Below are 15,543 nucleotides of genomic sequence, written 5' to 3'. Positions count from 1 at the left end.
AGGCAAGCAGACGTGGGAGGGTTTTACGTTGTGCAGAGGGCTGGGGGTTGGGAGACCAGAGTCTGTTTTTAGCTGCTTTTCATAAGGTATAACTTATTTAGATGCAAGGTTGAAATCCTGAAAGTACTGTATTTTTCGGACCATAAGACTCACCTAGGTTTTAGAGGAGGAAAATAGGGAAATTTTTGAAGCAAAAAATATGGGAAAATATTTAATAACACAAATAACAATATTTCACCAATGTAAATGTACCGCTACATTCGGACTATAAGATGTACCCCCCCCCCCCATTTTCCATCAAAATTTGGGGGAAAGTGCATCTTACAGTCTGAAAAGTACGGTAAATACATATGCACACACACATGCATTAAGGACAGAAATAAGTCTAACATTGGCCTCTTGTGGGGTCGCCGAGAGCAGCCTGCCAGAGCAGCACTGGAGAGTTAACCGACAGGAGTCGTTGAATAGACAGCTACGGAGCCTTAGGTTCTGTTTTTAGAGTTCACAAGCGGCTTATCTGTTTCTGAATTCATCTGATTGGGTTTGTTTCAGTGCTGGGCACTGCTTTCTTGTGCCCCTGGGCAGCAGAGGGGGCGTTAGAGGGCACTCCGGGTCTTCGTTCTTTCTCTGGACTTTGTGTTTTCTAATGTCAAATGTTTTGCTGACTGGAAATGTTCTTTCCAGAAATATTAGCAAGTTGTTGATTCACTACTGCAGGAGAAAAAAAACAAATGAAAAAACAGAGGGATTTCAAAATCTTAGCCTGAACACCATCTGGATTTATTAAATGCTTATTTTAAACTGCTAGTTCTCAAGGTTTTACACTTTTTCTAATGATATATTTTTTCAGACATTTCACATTTTAAAAACAAGATTTGGATGTTTTTGTATAAGATGGAGGTAATAACACTGCTTTCCTCCTCGCATAGAGCTCTGTAAATGAAAACGTTTTTTACCGAAACGTGTGAAGGAGCGTTAAAAAAGTCCATGTGTATGTTGACTGTCTGGCAGAGCTGGCCAGTGGGGGAGCGCACTGGGCAGGGGCAGTCGTGCGCTGTGTCTGCAGAACTGCTTACTGCACCTTTGAATCAGGGCTTGGCCAACGAGACTGGAACCGACACTGCCGTACATTTTCTTTCTTTTCCTAGGAGTATGTTTCGTAAAGACTGAGATTTTGTTTTCAAGTATGTGTATGTAAAGGCAATAGGGTTCCTTTGAAGTTTATGTTTACTGTTTACTAAATGCTTTAACACAAAATATCTTGTGTAAATTTTACCAAAGCAGAGCCAGTGTTAAGGATGAGAAGTTAGGCCCTGGCCAGGAGGCTCAGTTGGTTAGAGCATCAGCCTGATGCACAGAGGTTGTGGGTTCGATTCCTGGTCAGGGCACATACAAGAATCAACCAATGAATGCATAAATGAGCGGAACAACAAATCAGTGTCTGTCTGTCTCTCTGTCTCCCTCCCCCTTCTCCCTCCCTTCCTCTGCCTCTCTAAAATCAAATGAAAAAAATTAAAAACAATGTGAAGTGAAACATTCAAATTTGAATCCCATTTTCACCACTTAAAGATTGTGAGACCTGGGGCAAATAATTTGCCCTTTTTCAGCCTTGATTTGTCTCAGCTGCAAATGGATGTTATCAAACTTGTTAGAATTATTGAGGTCCTTATTGTTGAGCTCTATTATACCTAAGGCGCCTATTACCAAATGTAATAGACAGTTTTAATAAACGATAACTTCAGTGTTTGTTCTAAATGTTACAAAACATACTGTTTCCTAGATTTTGAAGATGCTTAACAGCAACACAGAGAACCCCTATTTGATATGGAACAATTCTACAAGGGCAGAACTACTTGAATTTCTTGAATCTCAACAAGAAAACATGATTAAAAAAGTATGTTATTGTACTACAGGTTTCTTGGGTGATTTACTCTGATGGAATCTCTGGAAATGTAACTCAGTATTGACAAAACAGAAGTCTGTTGTTTCTTCATTTGGTGTTAATCGAGGTTATAGCTTTTTGCCACCTAATATTTGGTCCATATAAGAACACTTCTTATTGCACTTAATACATTAGGAATTTTTTGTTGTTTTTGTAACCACTTACATATAGCTATCTTCTATTTTAACTAAGCCCTTTAGTTCTCTTCAACCTCTTTTCCTCAGTAAATCACAGTTGCTTCTTGGTATCAGAATTGAATAATTTCTCCTAACCTGACAGCTTCCAATGGAGAAGCTGTTAAACTACTAAAAAACAACAAACAGTAGGTTGGGAAATCAGGAGAAAGCCTGGGTAATACATACAATAGATGGTTGAGTCTTGGTGGTTTAAAAGATAATTATGCCTGTTAATTTGGTTTTTGTTAAAGAGTAACTGTTCCTGTTATGTCCTCAATTATTCAAAATTTGTTTTTCGAATTCATTTTATGATAGTCTTTAAGAACTCTTCATAGATGGAAGTTTTGAGAATTGCAAAGCTGGGGAAAATAGGTCTTGCATTTCTATGTATCATCCATTGTTTTACCAGAAAAGACATACAACATCTTTTCTCCCTGACCCGTGTGGCTCAGTTGATTGGGTGTCATTCTGCAAAGTGAAAGGTTGCCGGTTCGATTCCCAGTCAGGACACAGGCCTGGGTTGCGGGTTAGGTCTTCAGTCGGCCTGCGTGTGAGAGGCAGCAGATCAGTGTTTCTCTCTCACACTGATGTTTCTCTCCCTCTCTTTTCCCCTCGCTCTCTAAAAATAAATACAATCCCTAAAAAATATCTCTTTCTTTCTTTAGCATTTTATAGTTTATTGTATACTTTTACATATTATTTTAGTCCAACCTAAACTGTTTATTCATTGGGACTTTTTTTTCTTCCTGTTTCTCTTTTCTCTCCCTTTTCAGTAAATGGAAACTCTTCTTGAATTGTCAGCCTATTTATTCAGAGATGCTGTTTTCCAGCACTTTGTTTAATATAGTGCTTTTTAAAACCAATCCAAACATGTTCATTTCTTAGCTCTGTGACAGAGCTAAGTCAGATTCGGCCCACATCCGACTGGGCCGAGTGTCTGCCGAGTGGAGCGAGAGGAGCCAAGTGTCGTACTTGCTCTACGAACACTAGCGCCGAGACACCTCCTTGGCTGACCTCTGTGATCTTCTGAAACTTGAACATGAGTTATAATAGTCATGTTTGGACTAGAAATAACAGTTTCACGCCTGCCCCAGTTGTAGCGAGTGCCGTATGTTTGTTTATTCCACCACATTTTTCTCTCTCTCTGAAAAAGGAATGGGTCTTCTAAGTTATTTATCTGTAAAGTTGTTAAGCTGAATATGAGTAGATTTTTATGAACCAGACACTAATGATTCTAATTATGATCTAACAGTTTATTTTCTTTTTTAAAAAGGGTGATTGTGACAAAACTTACGGATCAGAATTTGTCTATAGTGATCATGCCAAAGAGCTTATAGTAGGTGAGATTTTTGTTCGGGTGTATAATGAAGTCCCTACTTTCCAGCTTGAGGTAAGCTGGCTGCTTGTAGTTTTGTCTCATACTTTTGCTCGTTTGTTATTGAAAGCTACTAGTTTATCACACTGTGTACACTGAAGTAATTCCTGTTCTTTGCCAGATGCTTTATATACCACCCTGGTGTGTGATGGGCTGACCATTGATAACTATGAGCCTCTTTGTTTTGAACATTGAAGAATTTAAGTTTGTTGATTCATTCATAAGAAGTTATTCCTTGCCCGGCTATTTTTTATGTTATGTACTTGTCATGTATATGTGTCTCAATTTATGGAAGTGCCAGGCCATTTACACACTGAACTCTGTTTAGAATGTCACATAACCATCTAGAAGTCCTGCTCTGGCCATTTATTAAAAGAAAATAAGACAATACGTGTGGAAAACAAAAGATTTTTTTTTAGAAGATGGGTGAGGGCACACCAGCTCATCTCTTGTGATGACCCTTGGTCACTTCCCGGAGCAAATGAGGAGCTTTGTTTTCTTCTCAGATCGTGTAGGAATATTTGGTTGCATGGTTTTGTGTTCATTTGTTTTTTGTGGGGACGGCAAGGAGGATTTGGTGATTGATCTATAAGCAGGGAAAAAGTGAAACTTTGTTTTGGACTTTACTCTTTGCAAAAAAGGAATTTACTAAACAATAATGTATATTATTTAGCTGTTAAGCAGAATGAATTCAGTGATTTGTAAAGTTTCTTTGAAAACTTGTCCTTTGAGTTTACATTCTAAGTATATATAGTTTTTAAATATAACCAAATTGTAGGAGTTACATTTGGCGAAGAGAAGAGACACTCTAATCTCAGAATTGTCACACCAAAGTACTGATGGGAGTGAGCGTATCTGCTCTCCAATGTATTGGGACAGAAAATGTCAAGAAACACCTCATAATGCAGCTGGGTTTTGTGCCCCCTGCCGATTTTTACTCCCTAAGTATATTTATGTGTATATATAATTTAATCACCTCCGTAGTTTGAGTTTTTGTTGTTTTGCTGTTTGTCTTTTTGCTCTGGAGTCTTTGTTGTAAGTTATTTCCGAGGGCACACATGTCTTTAACTGTTTCTCTGCATAGGTTCCCAAAGCGTTTGCGGCCAGTCTCTTGGATTACATAGGCTCCCAGGCCCAGTACCTTCACACCTTCATGGCCATCACACACGCCGCGAAGCTGGAGTCAGAGCAGCATGGGGACCGCTTGCCGAGAGTGGAAATGGCTTTGGAGGCTCTGAGAAATGTCATAAAATACAACCCAGGTGTGTGGCTGTACCCTTGATCTGTAAGGTTCTTACAATTAGAGGGCCCCGAAAATTCCAATTCTCAGTATTATCAGGGAAAATTGCTATGTTATAATGCTGTATTTGGTATAACATTAAGAGGAATTGACCCTATAACATTTTACCTGTAAAAGTGGGCTGGACAGAGAGGTCAGTGTACCATGTTAATAAGAATCTCAGTGGGTTGAAAGGCAGAATAACTAACTCAACGGTATAAAACTTCAAATTGATGACATAGTCGATATAGCAAATATAAGTGCTTAAATTAGATTGATTAGATGATCTTAATGCCATGTGCATATGGGCACTTTTTTTTTTTTTTTTTTAAGTATTTTCTTCTGCCCTGGCTGGTGTGTAGCTCAGTGGATTGAGCACGGGCCTGTGAACCAGAGGATCGCGGTTTGATTCCCAGTCTGGGCACATGCCTGGGTTGCAGGCCAGTTCCCAGCAGGGGATGCTCAAGAGGCAACCATATATTGATATTTCTCTCCCTCTCTCTTTCCTTTCCCCTCTAAAGATAAATAAATTTTAAAAATAAAAGTATTTTCTTTAGTCTTTTTAAAAAAATATGTTATTTATTTACTTTTAGAGCAAGGGGAAGGGAGGGAAGAGGAGAGGGAGAGAAACACCAGTGTGAGAGAGAAACATCGACCGGCCTCTCACGGGCACCTGGACCAGGGACCAGACCCGAGGCCCAGGCGTGTGTCTTGACTGGAAATCAAACCTGTGACCTTTTGCTTTGCAGGACGATGCCCAGTCAGCTGAGCCACGCCAGTCAGGACTGGGCACTCACATTTTTCAAAAGCTGCCTAAAGTTTTTTTGGTATATAAAGTTTGAAATAATGACAGTGTGAGAATTTTTATTTTTAATATCTTTAAGAGGACATTTCCAAAAACATTACTACTCTGTCTGACTCCAGGGGAGACAAATGAGTGAACATCTAAATGCTTCTTCCAATTCTAACTTTGATAAGAAATAGAGAATATAAAACCTAAAACAGTATGAATTGAATTTCAGTGACTTTTAACAATTATCTTCCAGGTACTTTTTTGCTCTTTTCAGTATAACAGTGCTGTTAAAATTCTGACTTTTTGTTTATTGCCAACAAATTATTGAAATAAAACAACAGTAATTAAATGTTGTTAGGAAAATTAGTCATTTTCAAGGTGCATTGGGATGTTATTAAAGGCAGTGTTATAAAGTCTGAAGAAAACCATTATTGTTTGGAGTTGGCAGCGTAGAGCGTTGCTGGTGGTGTAGTAGGTACAAAGTAATCAGCAGAGCAAGTCACTGTTTGGAACTTCCTAACATCGCGGAAGGACTTGCACAGAGATTGTGTTTTGATAACAGGTGTAAGTTTTGTGTATCAGGATCACAAGTTCACTTTAGTTTAGAAGCATGGTTTATGTGACATCAGTGTGTTTACGGTAATTGTTACCTGTTAAGAAGTGGTTTAAAAATGAACTTCAAAGCAGTCTTATTTATAGAATATTTTCAGGTCCTTTAGGTTGAGGCCTTGTAGTGAATTATGAGGCCTCAAAAGATTACAAATTATACTGTGTGTTTTACTACCATATGGTGAAAGGAAGTATACATTGAACAAAATCTTAGTGTTCTGTTTTTGAATGTAAATCTTTGTTTTATTGAAAACAAAGTGGTGGTGAATATGCGGGATTGGGGTCTAAGGGGGGTAGGCACGGAAACGTCATTCAGTTTTCCATGTTTTCACGAGTAACCTCTAAACATGCATGTGGGTTGTTGGTTTGTAATGTAGTTCTCAGCCGACAGAGTTCTAGCCCAGTCTTGCTAAAATCCAAGTGACTTCACATTTTCCCGAAACATAGGTGGGCCAGGGTGCCGTGAGGGTGGGTAGCTGCTCTAAGGTCTAGGGATAAAGTATAATTACCACCTTATACCTTTTCATTTTGAGTTCACAGTTGATAAATTTCTTGTTTTTAGCCTGAGGCTAAGGGCGGAGTTGGAGGTGAAAACAAAACATAAGAAACTCTGATAGCTTACTCTTTGCCTAAGGTTGACTGCTTTTTAGAAATACTTTATTCGCCTCATGTCACACATACTGAGGAAAGGTTATCACAGACTTGTAATTGACAGCAAACAACTGTGAGTGTTGGTTTTCTGAAGGTCTGCAATTTAGAACGTTTCTAGGAAATAAAAAAATAAACATTTTATTCTTATTCCCTAGGCTCTGAAAGTGAATGCATTGGGCACTTTAAATTAATATTTTCTCTTCTTCGAGTCCACGGAGCTGGTCAAGTGCAGCAGTTGGCTTTGGAGGTAAAAGAATGTTGTACTAAAGCATGTTGCCTTTGTACCACTTAATGATACATGGTTTGAGCCTTGGTTAATCACCATCTGAAACTGAGTGGAAGTTCACATGTATTTTTTTTATTATTGTTTGTTTTCATTTTGCCTATTAAGCCAAGTGAATAGGTTTTTAAAATTTGGATTAACTTACTCATTTTGAAGACCAAATGTTATGTAGTTCAGTTCAAGGTCATTCTTTTTGTGGCCATTGTCTGTTATGCATTAGAACTTGAGATGCATTATGTATTGTCATGTGGTGTGGGTTAAGAAATGGACTTTACTCAGGTGCTTGGAAACCACGGATCAACAAGAAAGGGTTTCTCTGATTTCCCCACATTCCCACAGAGGGACGTTTGAGACCAGGGAGCTCTACTGGTTACATACTGGGCTTGAGTTCCAGAGGAAATGCCCTCTGCCCTTGCCCCAGTTGCTCTCTCTTCTTACAGGTCAAGTTCAAAAGCAACCTTCTCAGTGAGGATACAGGTGGACAGCTGGGGTATTCTACTGTTAGCAGGAGCTGTCCAGGAAAGCCAGATTCCCAAAGCCTGTAGGTCTGGGGGTCCAGGAGAAGTTAGAGGTCCTGCCTACGGGAGAAGGGGACCACTGGTTTCCTGGGAAGCTCTTGGGGCGGAGCCTTTTCCTCTGGCAGAAGCAGGAAGTTGCTGGTCCCTGAGGGCTTGTTCACTGTCCAGGCAGCCCAGAGTGAGCCCCCAGGATAAGTTTTCAGAATTGAGCTCATTGTAACACAATTTATTATTTTTAAAAAGCACCAGATTCAGCCTTGGAGTAATGGGTTAATAAATGGTTTAGGAATGATATGTGTGACGTGTTCTTAGGTTGCACTTTGGTTTCAAATAGATTTTTAGTAACAAAAGTGAAATGGGTTAAGAAACTTAAACATGTTCTTTTAATTGAAATACATGCTTTTCTACTCAGTTCCTTCAAGTACTTTGTAACGTTTTAAATAAACACTATTAAATCTAGGATATGTTGCTTTGAGGTGCTGACCACTTGGTTCAAGTTAAGTGACATTGATCTTTAGATATGTATTGTAAAAGTTAGACTCGAGAGGTCATCCTTTTTGGGGGAAAAACGCCTGTTTCTTTAGCATGGAAAGATAGACACAATCTGTTGTTCTGGGCCCTGAAGACATTAACTTTCTCCCTTTAAAAGCAGTCCAAGTAGTGAGGATCATTGTCTTCCTAACACCCCACCCCAAAACTGTAATCGGAACATACAACCGTACACACCACAGTTGTGGAGCATGTAGGACTGAAAGCTTTTGTAAGCCACAAGCTTGTGAATTGTTGCTATTTGTTAGATCATTATACCTAAATCTTACCTCAGAATTAACAGGAAGCTAATGTACATAATATAGATATGAATGTTAACATTTTTTATTACTCTTCAAAAGATCAAATAATAAAGCCAATCTTTTAAAATTACTTTTTTTCTAAAAATTAAATATTTTGTCCTTCAAATATTTTCCTCACTTTCTTAAAGTCTTAAATTTACTTCAAGTCTGGCTAATTTGATTTCACTTGATTTAGGTCAGAAATTACATCAAAACTCTTGCCATCCTGTTGATTAATTTACAGGTTGTGAATATAGTGACGTCTAACCAAGACTGTGTCAACAATATTGCTGAATCGGTGGTGCTGTCCAATTTATTGGCGCTCCTGCATTCGCTGCCATCGAGTACGTATGTTCTCACGAGTGGACTTTCAGTAACCAGCGTGGCCGACCCGCAGGGGGAGCCGTTGGTGGACGATGCCAAGCCTCCGACGTGGTGTTGTCCATGTTTAGTTTTGGAATCTTTTAAGGGCTACTCTTTACATTGGATTTGTCTTCCTCATTATGTTGTATTGTTAAGTTAATATAATTATTTTGCATTTCCCATATCAAAAGTTGGAGGTGAGGTCCAAAAGCAAAGTTAAGTAACTGAGGATTTTCAGTTCGTTGAGTATGAACTACACATGAGTAATTGAGGATTGACTAATATTCTGTGATTTGTTAAAAAGCATAATTGGTCTTGGATGGTAGAAAAAAGTGCTTAAGATAAAAATTACCCTTTGTTCAGCCTAGAGTTGAATTCTTCAGTATTTGTTCTTTATTGATTTAGTGATGAGATTACTGCCACCAAGCTGGGATCAATTTTTTAAAAATATACCAACCTCATTTGTTAATACAGCATGTACCAATTAGAATTGTTCTCCTGTTCTTCTAACTTAGCCCAGTCCGGGTAACTAGCCTTTGTTGTTTTAGTCTTTGTCTAACACTTGGCAGCCTCCACCCTCTATGCCAACTCTTCACTTCTTTGGTCAACTGTCTGTCATTGCCATTTGGCTCTGGAAGAGTCAAGTCCAGTAGCTCAGTGTACTTTGATGACAAGGAGTGGGAGGTGCACAAACCATGTCCAAAATGATGCTGTTCAGTCTTAGATTGGAATAGTGTGTTGCAGCCGCTTCTTCCTGCTCCTTTCTGGAAGATAATAGCACCAGATAAAAACCTTAGTTGCCTGATTAGAGTGTCCTCAGGTGTCAGGATGTGAGAAGATTTTGTTTGTGCTGTGAGCAGTGAGGTAGGGAGACTGCATAGCATATTGGTTATGAACGTGGGCTTTGAAGTCAGACCTTGATACAAAGCTGAGGCAAGCCCTATGCTGTATTCGAACCCTTGGACTGGTTAAACTGGACCTCAGCTTTTTAATTCATCACAGGCCATAATGTCTGTCTCGCTGGTTCTCGTGAAGATCTAAGTATGAGACCCTGTTTAGAGCACCTAGTTCAGTGCCTAGCACAGAAGTGATACCCAGTAAATGTAAGCTTACTGCTGATGCATTCCTTGAACGTCTCTTCCTCTGTAGGTCGTCAGCTTGTTCTGGAAACTCTCTATGCTTTGACATCAAGTACAAAAATAATCAAAGAAGCAATGGCAAAAGGTAATGAACAGAGTGCTTCATTGTCCAGTTATGCTCAATAATGATGGAGCTGCTTCGTATGGTATACAAACTAGAAGAGTGCTTTGGAAGGCTTAGAGTTAAAAACAAAACAATTGCACTGAGTTAAAATAAGGTTGAAAATAATTCTGCTGATTAAAAAAGTTATATTCTTATGTATAGTATAAATACTAATTATGTTTTTCCTTCATAGGAGCTCTGATTTATTTACTAGATATGTTCTGCAATTCAACACATCCACAGGTTCGAGCCCAAACAGCGGAACTTTTTGCTAAAATGACAGCAGATAAACTGATAGGTCCAAAGGTGAGCACAAAATAGGTTTCTAGAAATAAATTAATTATTAGAGATCTGTTACTCTGATACTGATTTCATGAGGTTTATTAAAGTTCAAGAAGGTGAGGATAAGGAATGATGATGGGAGAGGCGAGAGGTGGAGCGCACCTGACGGCTCCCGTGCATCACTGGTTTGGGAGAAATGGTGGCCGGGCAGCTGCACTGGTGTTAAGAAGTTTAAAGAGAGTGTTTGGATTATGGTGATGACTACTTGTCTCCCTTGAAGAAAGAACAAAAGTATAGGCAAGTGGCAACAGAGGATACTTCTGCAGAGAAGGCCTCCCAGACACAGCTGTAGTCAAAGTGTCCTGAAGTGCCAGCCTGCCGAGCAGCCGGGACGGGTGGGAGGGAGCACCATGAGATTAGGCTCCCGAGCCCCTGCTTCCAGAGCCTGATTTGACTGACATCAGGAAAACAAGTGGGACTCAGTTATTCTTGCCTGATCTTACAATCCAGGTATTGAGAATCTGTCCCAAGACCTGAAACAGTTGTACTCTGGGAATAAAGTCAATAGTCTGTCGTTAATAAAGTTAATGAAGTTGATGAGATGGGGGAGATTACATTTGGATGCCTATAGAAAGAGTCCATGAAAGTATGAATACTGATACTTGACACTGAGTTAGTTGTCTTAAAGCTAGAGTTGGGTAGCACATAATTGTGATATTTATTTTTCTTTCTTTTTAAAAAGATTTTATTTCTCTTTAGAGGGGAAGGGAATGAGAGAGGGAGAGAAATATCAATGTATGGTTGCCTCTCGTGCGTCCCCTGCTGGGAACTGGCCTGCAACCCAGGCATGTGCCCTGATCGGGAATCAAACTGTGGTCCTTTGGTTTGCAGGCCCGCACTCAATCCACTGAGCTACACCAGCCAGGCCTAATTGTGATATTTATTACATATTTTAAATAATGTTTTAGATATTTAAATAAATATACACTGCCGTTGTATAAAATTACTGAAGAAATTTTTGACTTTAGAAATACACGAGGAACAAATTTTTTCAAGGCAAATATATTTATATTTAAATTTTATGTATAGGAAAATACAAGTGTCAGCTCCTTAGTTGAAAAACTGATTTGCATCGAGGGATTCTAGAACTGGGGTTAGTCAATTTTTCCCCCCTTATTGGTGACAGATTTATTGAGATGTAATTGATATACCACACAGTTCTCACATATAAAGTGTATAATTCAGTGATTTTATTATATTTATAGATTGGGCAGCCACAATCAATTTCAGACCATTTTCATCCACCCAGGGTGGAAAAAATATTCTCTTTAGCAATCACTTCCCTTTTCCCCTCTTTCAAGAACTTGGTAACTACTAACCTACTTTCTGTCTCCATAGATTTGCCTATTTCCATAAATGCTTATGGAAATTTATATTTCCATAAGCACTTTATGCAAATGGAATCATACAGTATGTGGTCTTTTGTGATTGGTTTCTGCCACTTAGGATGTTTTCAGGATTCATCCATGTTGTAGCAAGTATCTATACTTCATTCCCTTTTGTTGCCAAGTAATATTCCATTATATAGCTACACCACATTTTGTTATTTCCATTTATCAGTTGTTGAGCATGTGGATTGTTTCGACCTTTTAGCTACCCTGAATAATGCTTCTGCAAACATATGTTGACAAGTTTTTATGTGAATGTGTATTTTTATTCTCAGTGAAATTTCTGAATCATGTGGTAATACTAGTTTAACTTTTCAGGAATTGTCAGACTGTTTTTCAAAGTGGCTGTACCATTTTACATTCCCACCAGCATTGTGAGAGTTCTACTTTCTCCACATCTTCTCTGATACTTGTTGTTATGTATCTTTTTTGATTATAGCCATTCTAGTGAGTGTGAGGTGGTAACTCCTGGTTTTGATTGACATTTCCTTGGTGGCCAGTGATGTTGAGTATCTGCTTATCTGCCTGTTGTCCATATGTACATCTTTTTAGACAAGTATCTGTTTATATTTTTTTTGCTCATTTTTCAATTGGGATATTTGTCTTTTGCTATATATTGAGTTGTAATTGTTTTTTATATAGTCTGGACACCAGTCCCTTTCCAGATAAAGTGATTTGCAAATATTTTTTCCTGTTCCATTCGATGTCTTTCCAATGGAATGTCTTCCCATTTTCTTGATGGTGTCTTTTAAAGTCCAGACTGTCTTTTTTGTTGTTCTTATAACTTGTGCTTTTGATGTCATATCTAAGAAACCATTTCCTAATCCATGTTTATAAAAATCCATTGCCTGTGTTTTCTGCTAAGAGTTTTATAGTTTTGGCTCTTGTATTTCTGTCTTAGACCCATTTGAGGGAATCCTTGCACATGATGTCAGGTAGTGGTGAGGCTGGTGAACTTCTTCCGTAAAGGGACATACAGTAAGTCGTACAGAACGAAGTTTATCCTTTGTGGGCCGTGTGATCTTTGCAGATAGTGCTGCCATCGTACCAGGAAAGCAGCCATGGACTGTAACTGTACAGATGGGCGCGGCGGTGTTCTAATAAAACTTTTTTTAAACAAGCACTTTGCTTTTTTAATTTTTTTATACTTACCCAAGGACATTTTTTTCACTTTTGTTTTTAGAGAGAGGAAGGGAGAGAAGCATTGATTGGTTGCTTCTAGTTACATGCCTGAACCAGGGATCAAACCCAGGAGCTTTTGGTTACGGGACGACGGTCCAACCAACTGAGCCACACCAGCTAGCACTCCAATAAAAGTTTATAAACAAAATCTGGGGGAGGCCACCTTTGGTCATGGTTTGCCAACCCCGATTTTAGAATAGCTGAGTAACCTGGACATAGCTCTGAAGGCTTATGATCAAAGGATTTGTCTTACAATTTTTTTGTTTTTTTTTACTTAAACAGCTAATAGTAAGCAAACCATTGAGTTGACCAAGAAAAGTGACATACTCCTTATTTTATGGATGTTCTCTGTCATGTAACTGACATTGTTTCTTTTAGTTCATTGGCTGTGAGGAAGTGCAAAGCTAAATTTGTAGTCTCACCAGCAATTTTACAGAGCTTTTAATGTTTACTTTGTATCCTGATTTCATATTAGTCCCATTCATTCAAGTAAGTTTTGAGTATTTGCTACATGCCAGGGGTTCTGGAAACAGGCAGTGAGCAGGACACCTGAACTGGGGGCGTTTCCCAGAAGCCGAGGTCTGAGCGGCCGTGAAAGACACGAAGGAGAGAGAACTGTGCGAAGACTGGAGGGGAAAAAACTTACCTTTCTGTCCTTCATTTTTGCCTTTGTACTTAGTGCCTCTCGCTGATTTTCATTTAGTGTGTATATGTGTGTTGGGTGTATTTTTTTTAAAGCTGCCCTTTAAATCCTTTTTGGAAAAGTTACAATATAGTACAAAACATGGTACAGCAAAATAAATGCACTAAAAATACTCGTAGGGTGCAAAGCAGGAGAAAAATTGGTTTTGGGGGGTGGGGGGCATGGGGTGGAGTTGGAAGGACAGGCCAGCTGAGTGTGTTGTGGGAAGAGGGAACAGCAAGGGCAAGACAGGGTCCGAAGAGTGCGATCCAGGAACTTGACAGGCCAGTGATGCTGAACTTCTCAAAATTTCTTAAATTTGTGGCAGAGAATGGAAATGAAACTAGGCAGGTAAGTAGGAGCAGATCATAGTGAGGCTTGTTCAGGTTACTTTTGCATAAACCAAGGTTTATCTCTGGTCCCACTCCAGGACTTTTGTGTAACAGTGGCTGCTGTCAGCTCTAACACAAACAACAGCAATATTGTATGTTAAAGAAATGTAAGACAAACCAAATATTGAGTGTTTCCAATAGTTTTTTTTTTTCTCACACCTCCTTAAATAGGTCCGACTTACATTAATGAAATTTCTGCCGAGTGTTTTCATGGATGCCATGAGAGACAACCCTGAAGCTGCTGTCCATATTTTCGAAGGAACCCATGAAAACCCTGAGTTAATTTGGAATGATAGTTCCAGAGATAAAGTGTCCACAACAGTGAGAGAAATGATGCTAGAGTAAGTAAAGACGCACGTGGAGACGTAGGGCCTTCCGGGAAAACCTTCGGGAAGGGCGAACGCTTCCCACTTGGTCAGCTCTCTAAGACTTACTCCGAAGGCTAATGATGTCCCTCCTTCTTTCCCCCAAGGCACTTTAAAAATCAGCAAGAAAACCCCGATGTGAGCTGGAAGGTAAATATACTTTTATTCAGAGAAAAGAACTTATCATTCTACTCTGTATTTTTAAAAATTCCTGCGGAGTCAGTTTAATGCCAACCTCTTAGATACTTTGTCCTTAAGACATTACGATCTCCCTCTGGAAAATAAGCTTTTAGATGAGATAGGTCAGGTTCAGGGCTGTGTGGCTATAGACAGATAAGCTTTTAAACATAAAACTAGGAATACTCACTTTTAAATTAAATGATTAAAACAACTTTTATGAATTTTATTGAGACAATAAAACTTGTGATAACTATATGAATGATGAAGGGCTACTTAATTTCATAATCACCTCTTTAATAGAGTTTGCATTTATTGTGTAAGGTACAAGGAATGATGACTGAGTGACTTGACTGTGGTTCTTTCTCCATTTAAAGCTGCCCGAAGATTTTACTGTGGTGTTTGGAGAAGCAGAGGGTGAACTTGCTGTTGGAGGCGTCTTCTTGAGAATTTTTATTGCACAGCCAGCCTGGGTTCTAAGAAAGCCTAGAGAATTTCTTATTGCACTGTTGGAGAGGTTAACTGAGCTCCTGGAGAAGAACAGTCCTCATGTAAGCTTCAGCCACCAGATAGCCTGCTACCCACACCGCCGTCCTCGCTGACTGTGCATGAAGAATTGGCTGCCTCTGTCAACGCAGCAGCCACGTGTAGATTCAGCTGTGCCCATCTATTCTGGAATGTTCAAAAGTGAAACTCCTTAGTAAAATGCTTTTTTCTGAACCACAGTTGTAGGTGTCTGTACTCAGACGGTGCTATCTCTGACAACTGCAGGGGTTCACAAAGAAGGTTTCTGCCACCCCATTTCCATAACTGTGTAATTTTAAGGAGAAACCTCATGTTCAGTGTAAAAATCTAAATGAAAGTGTGTTCTGCTGGGCCATGTCCTTCCCTCAGCTTCCCATACATGGCAGGGCTGACCCAGGTTATAGAAACTGGCGGGAGAGCAGGGGCGGC

At 39.3% G+C, this 15,543-nt stretch overlaps 1 protein-coding gene across 1 annotated transcript in view; it reads left to right on the top strand.

Annotated features, from left to right (window-relative positions):
- The window catches only part of DNAJC13 (DnaJ heat shock protein family (Hsp40) member C13), a 108,850-nt gene that overhangs the window by 80,660 nt on the left and 12,647 nt on the right, over nt 1–15,543 (top strand). Inside the window, exons 42-51 of the mRNA XM_037143890.2 lie at nt 1,781–1,894; nt 3,392–3,508; nt 4,578–4,755; nt 6,981–7,072; nt 8,701–8,800; nt 9,969–10,043; nt 10,255–10,367; nt 14,219–14,388; nt 14,520–14,562; nt 14,967–15,140. Of these exons, the coding sequence (XP_036999785.2) occupies nt 1,781–1,894; nt 3,392–3,508; nt 4,578–4,755; nt 6,981–7,072; nt 8,701–8,800; nt 9,969–10,043; nt 10,255–10,367; nt 14,219–14,388; nt 14,520–14,562; nt 14,967–15,140 (1,176 nt within the window). The remainder of the gene's footprint in view (nt 1–1,780; nt 1,895–3,391; nt 3,509–4,577; nt 4,756–6,980; nt 7,073–8,700; nt 8,801–9,968; nt 10,044–10,254; nt 10,368–14,218; nt 14,389–14,519; nt 14,563–14,966; nt 15,141–15,543) is intronic.

The sequence above is a fragment of the Artibeus jamaicensis genome, unplaced genomic scaffold (assembly GCF_021234435.1).
Source record: "Artibeus jamaicensis isolate MK-2021 breed Jamaican fruit bat unplaced genomic scaffold, CSHL_Jam_final contig_519, whole genome shotgun sequence".
Lineage (NCBI taxonomy): Eukaryota > Metazoa > Chordata > Mammalia > Chiroptera > Phyllostomidae > Artibeus > Artibeus jamaicensis.
The sequence above is the reverse complement of the archived record's forward strand: the minus strand, read 5'-3'. Positions and strand labels throughout refer to the sequence as shown.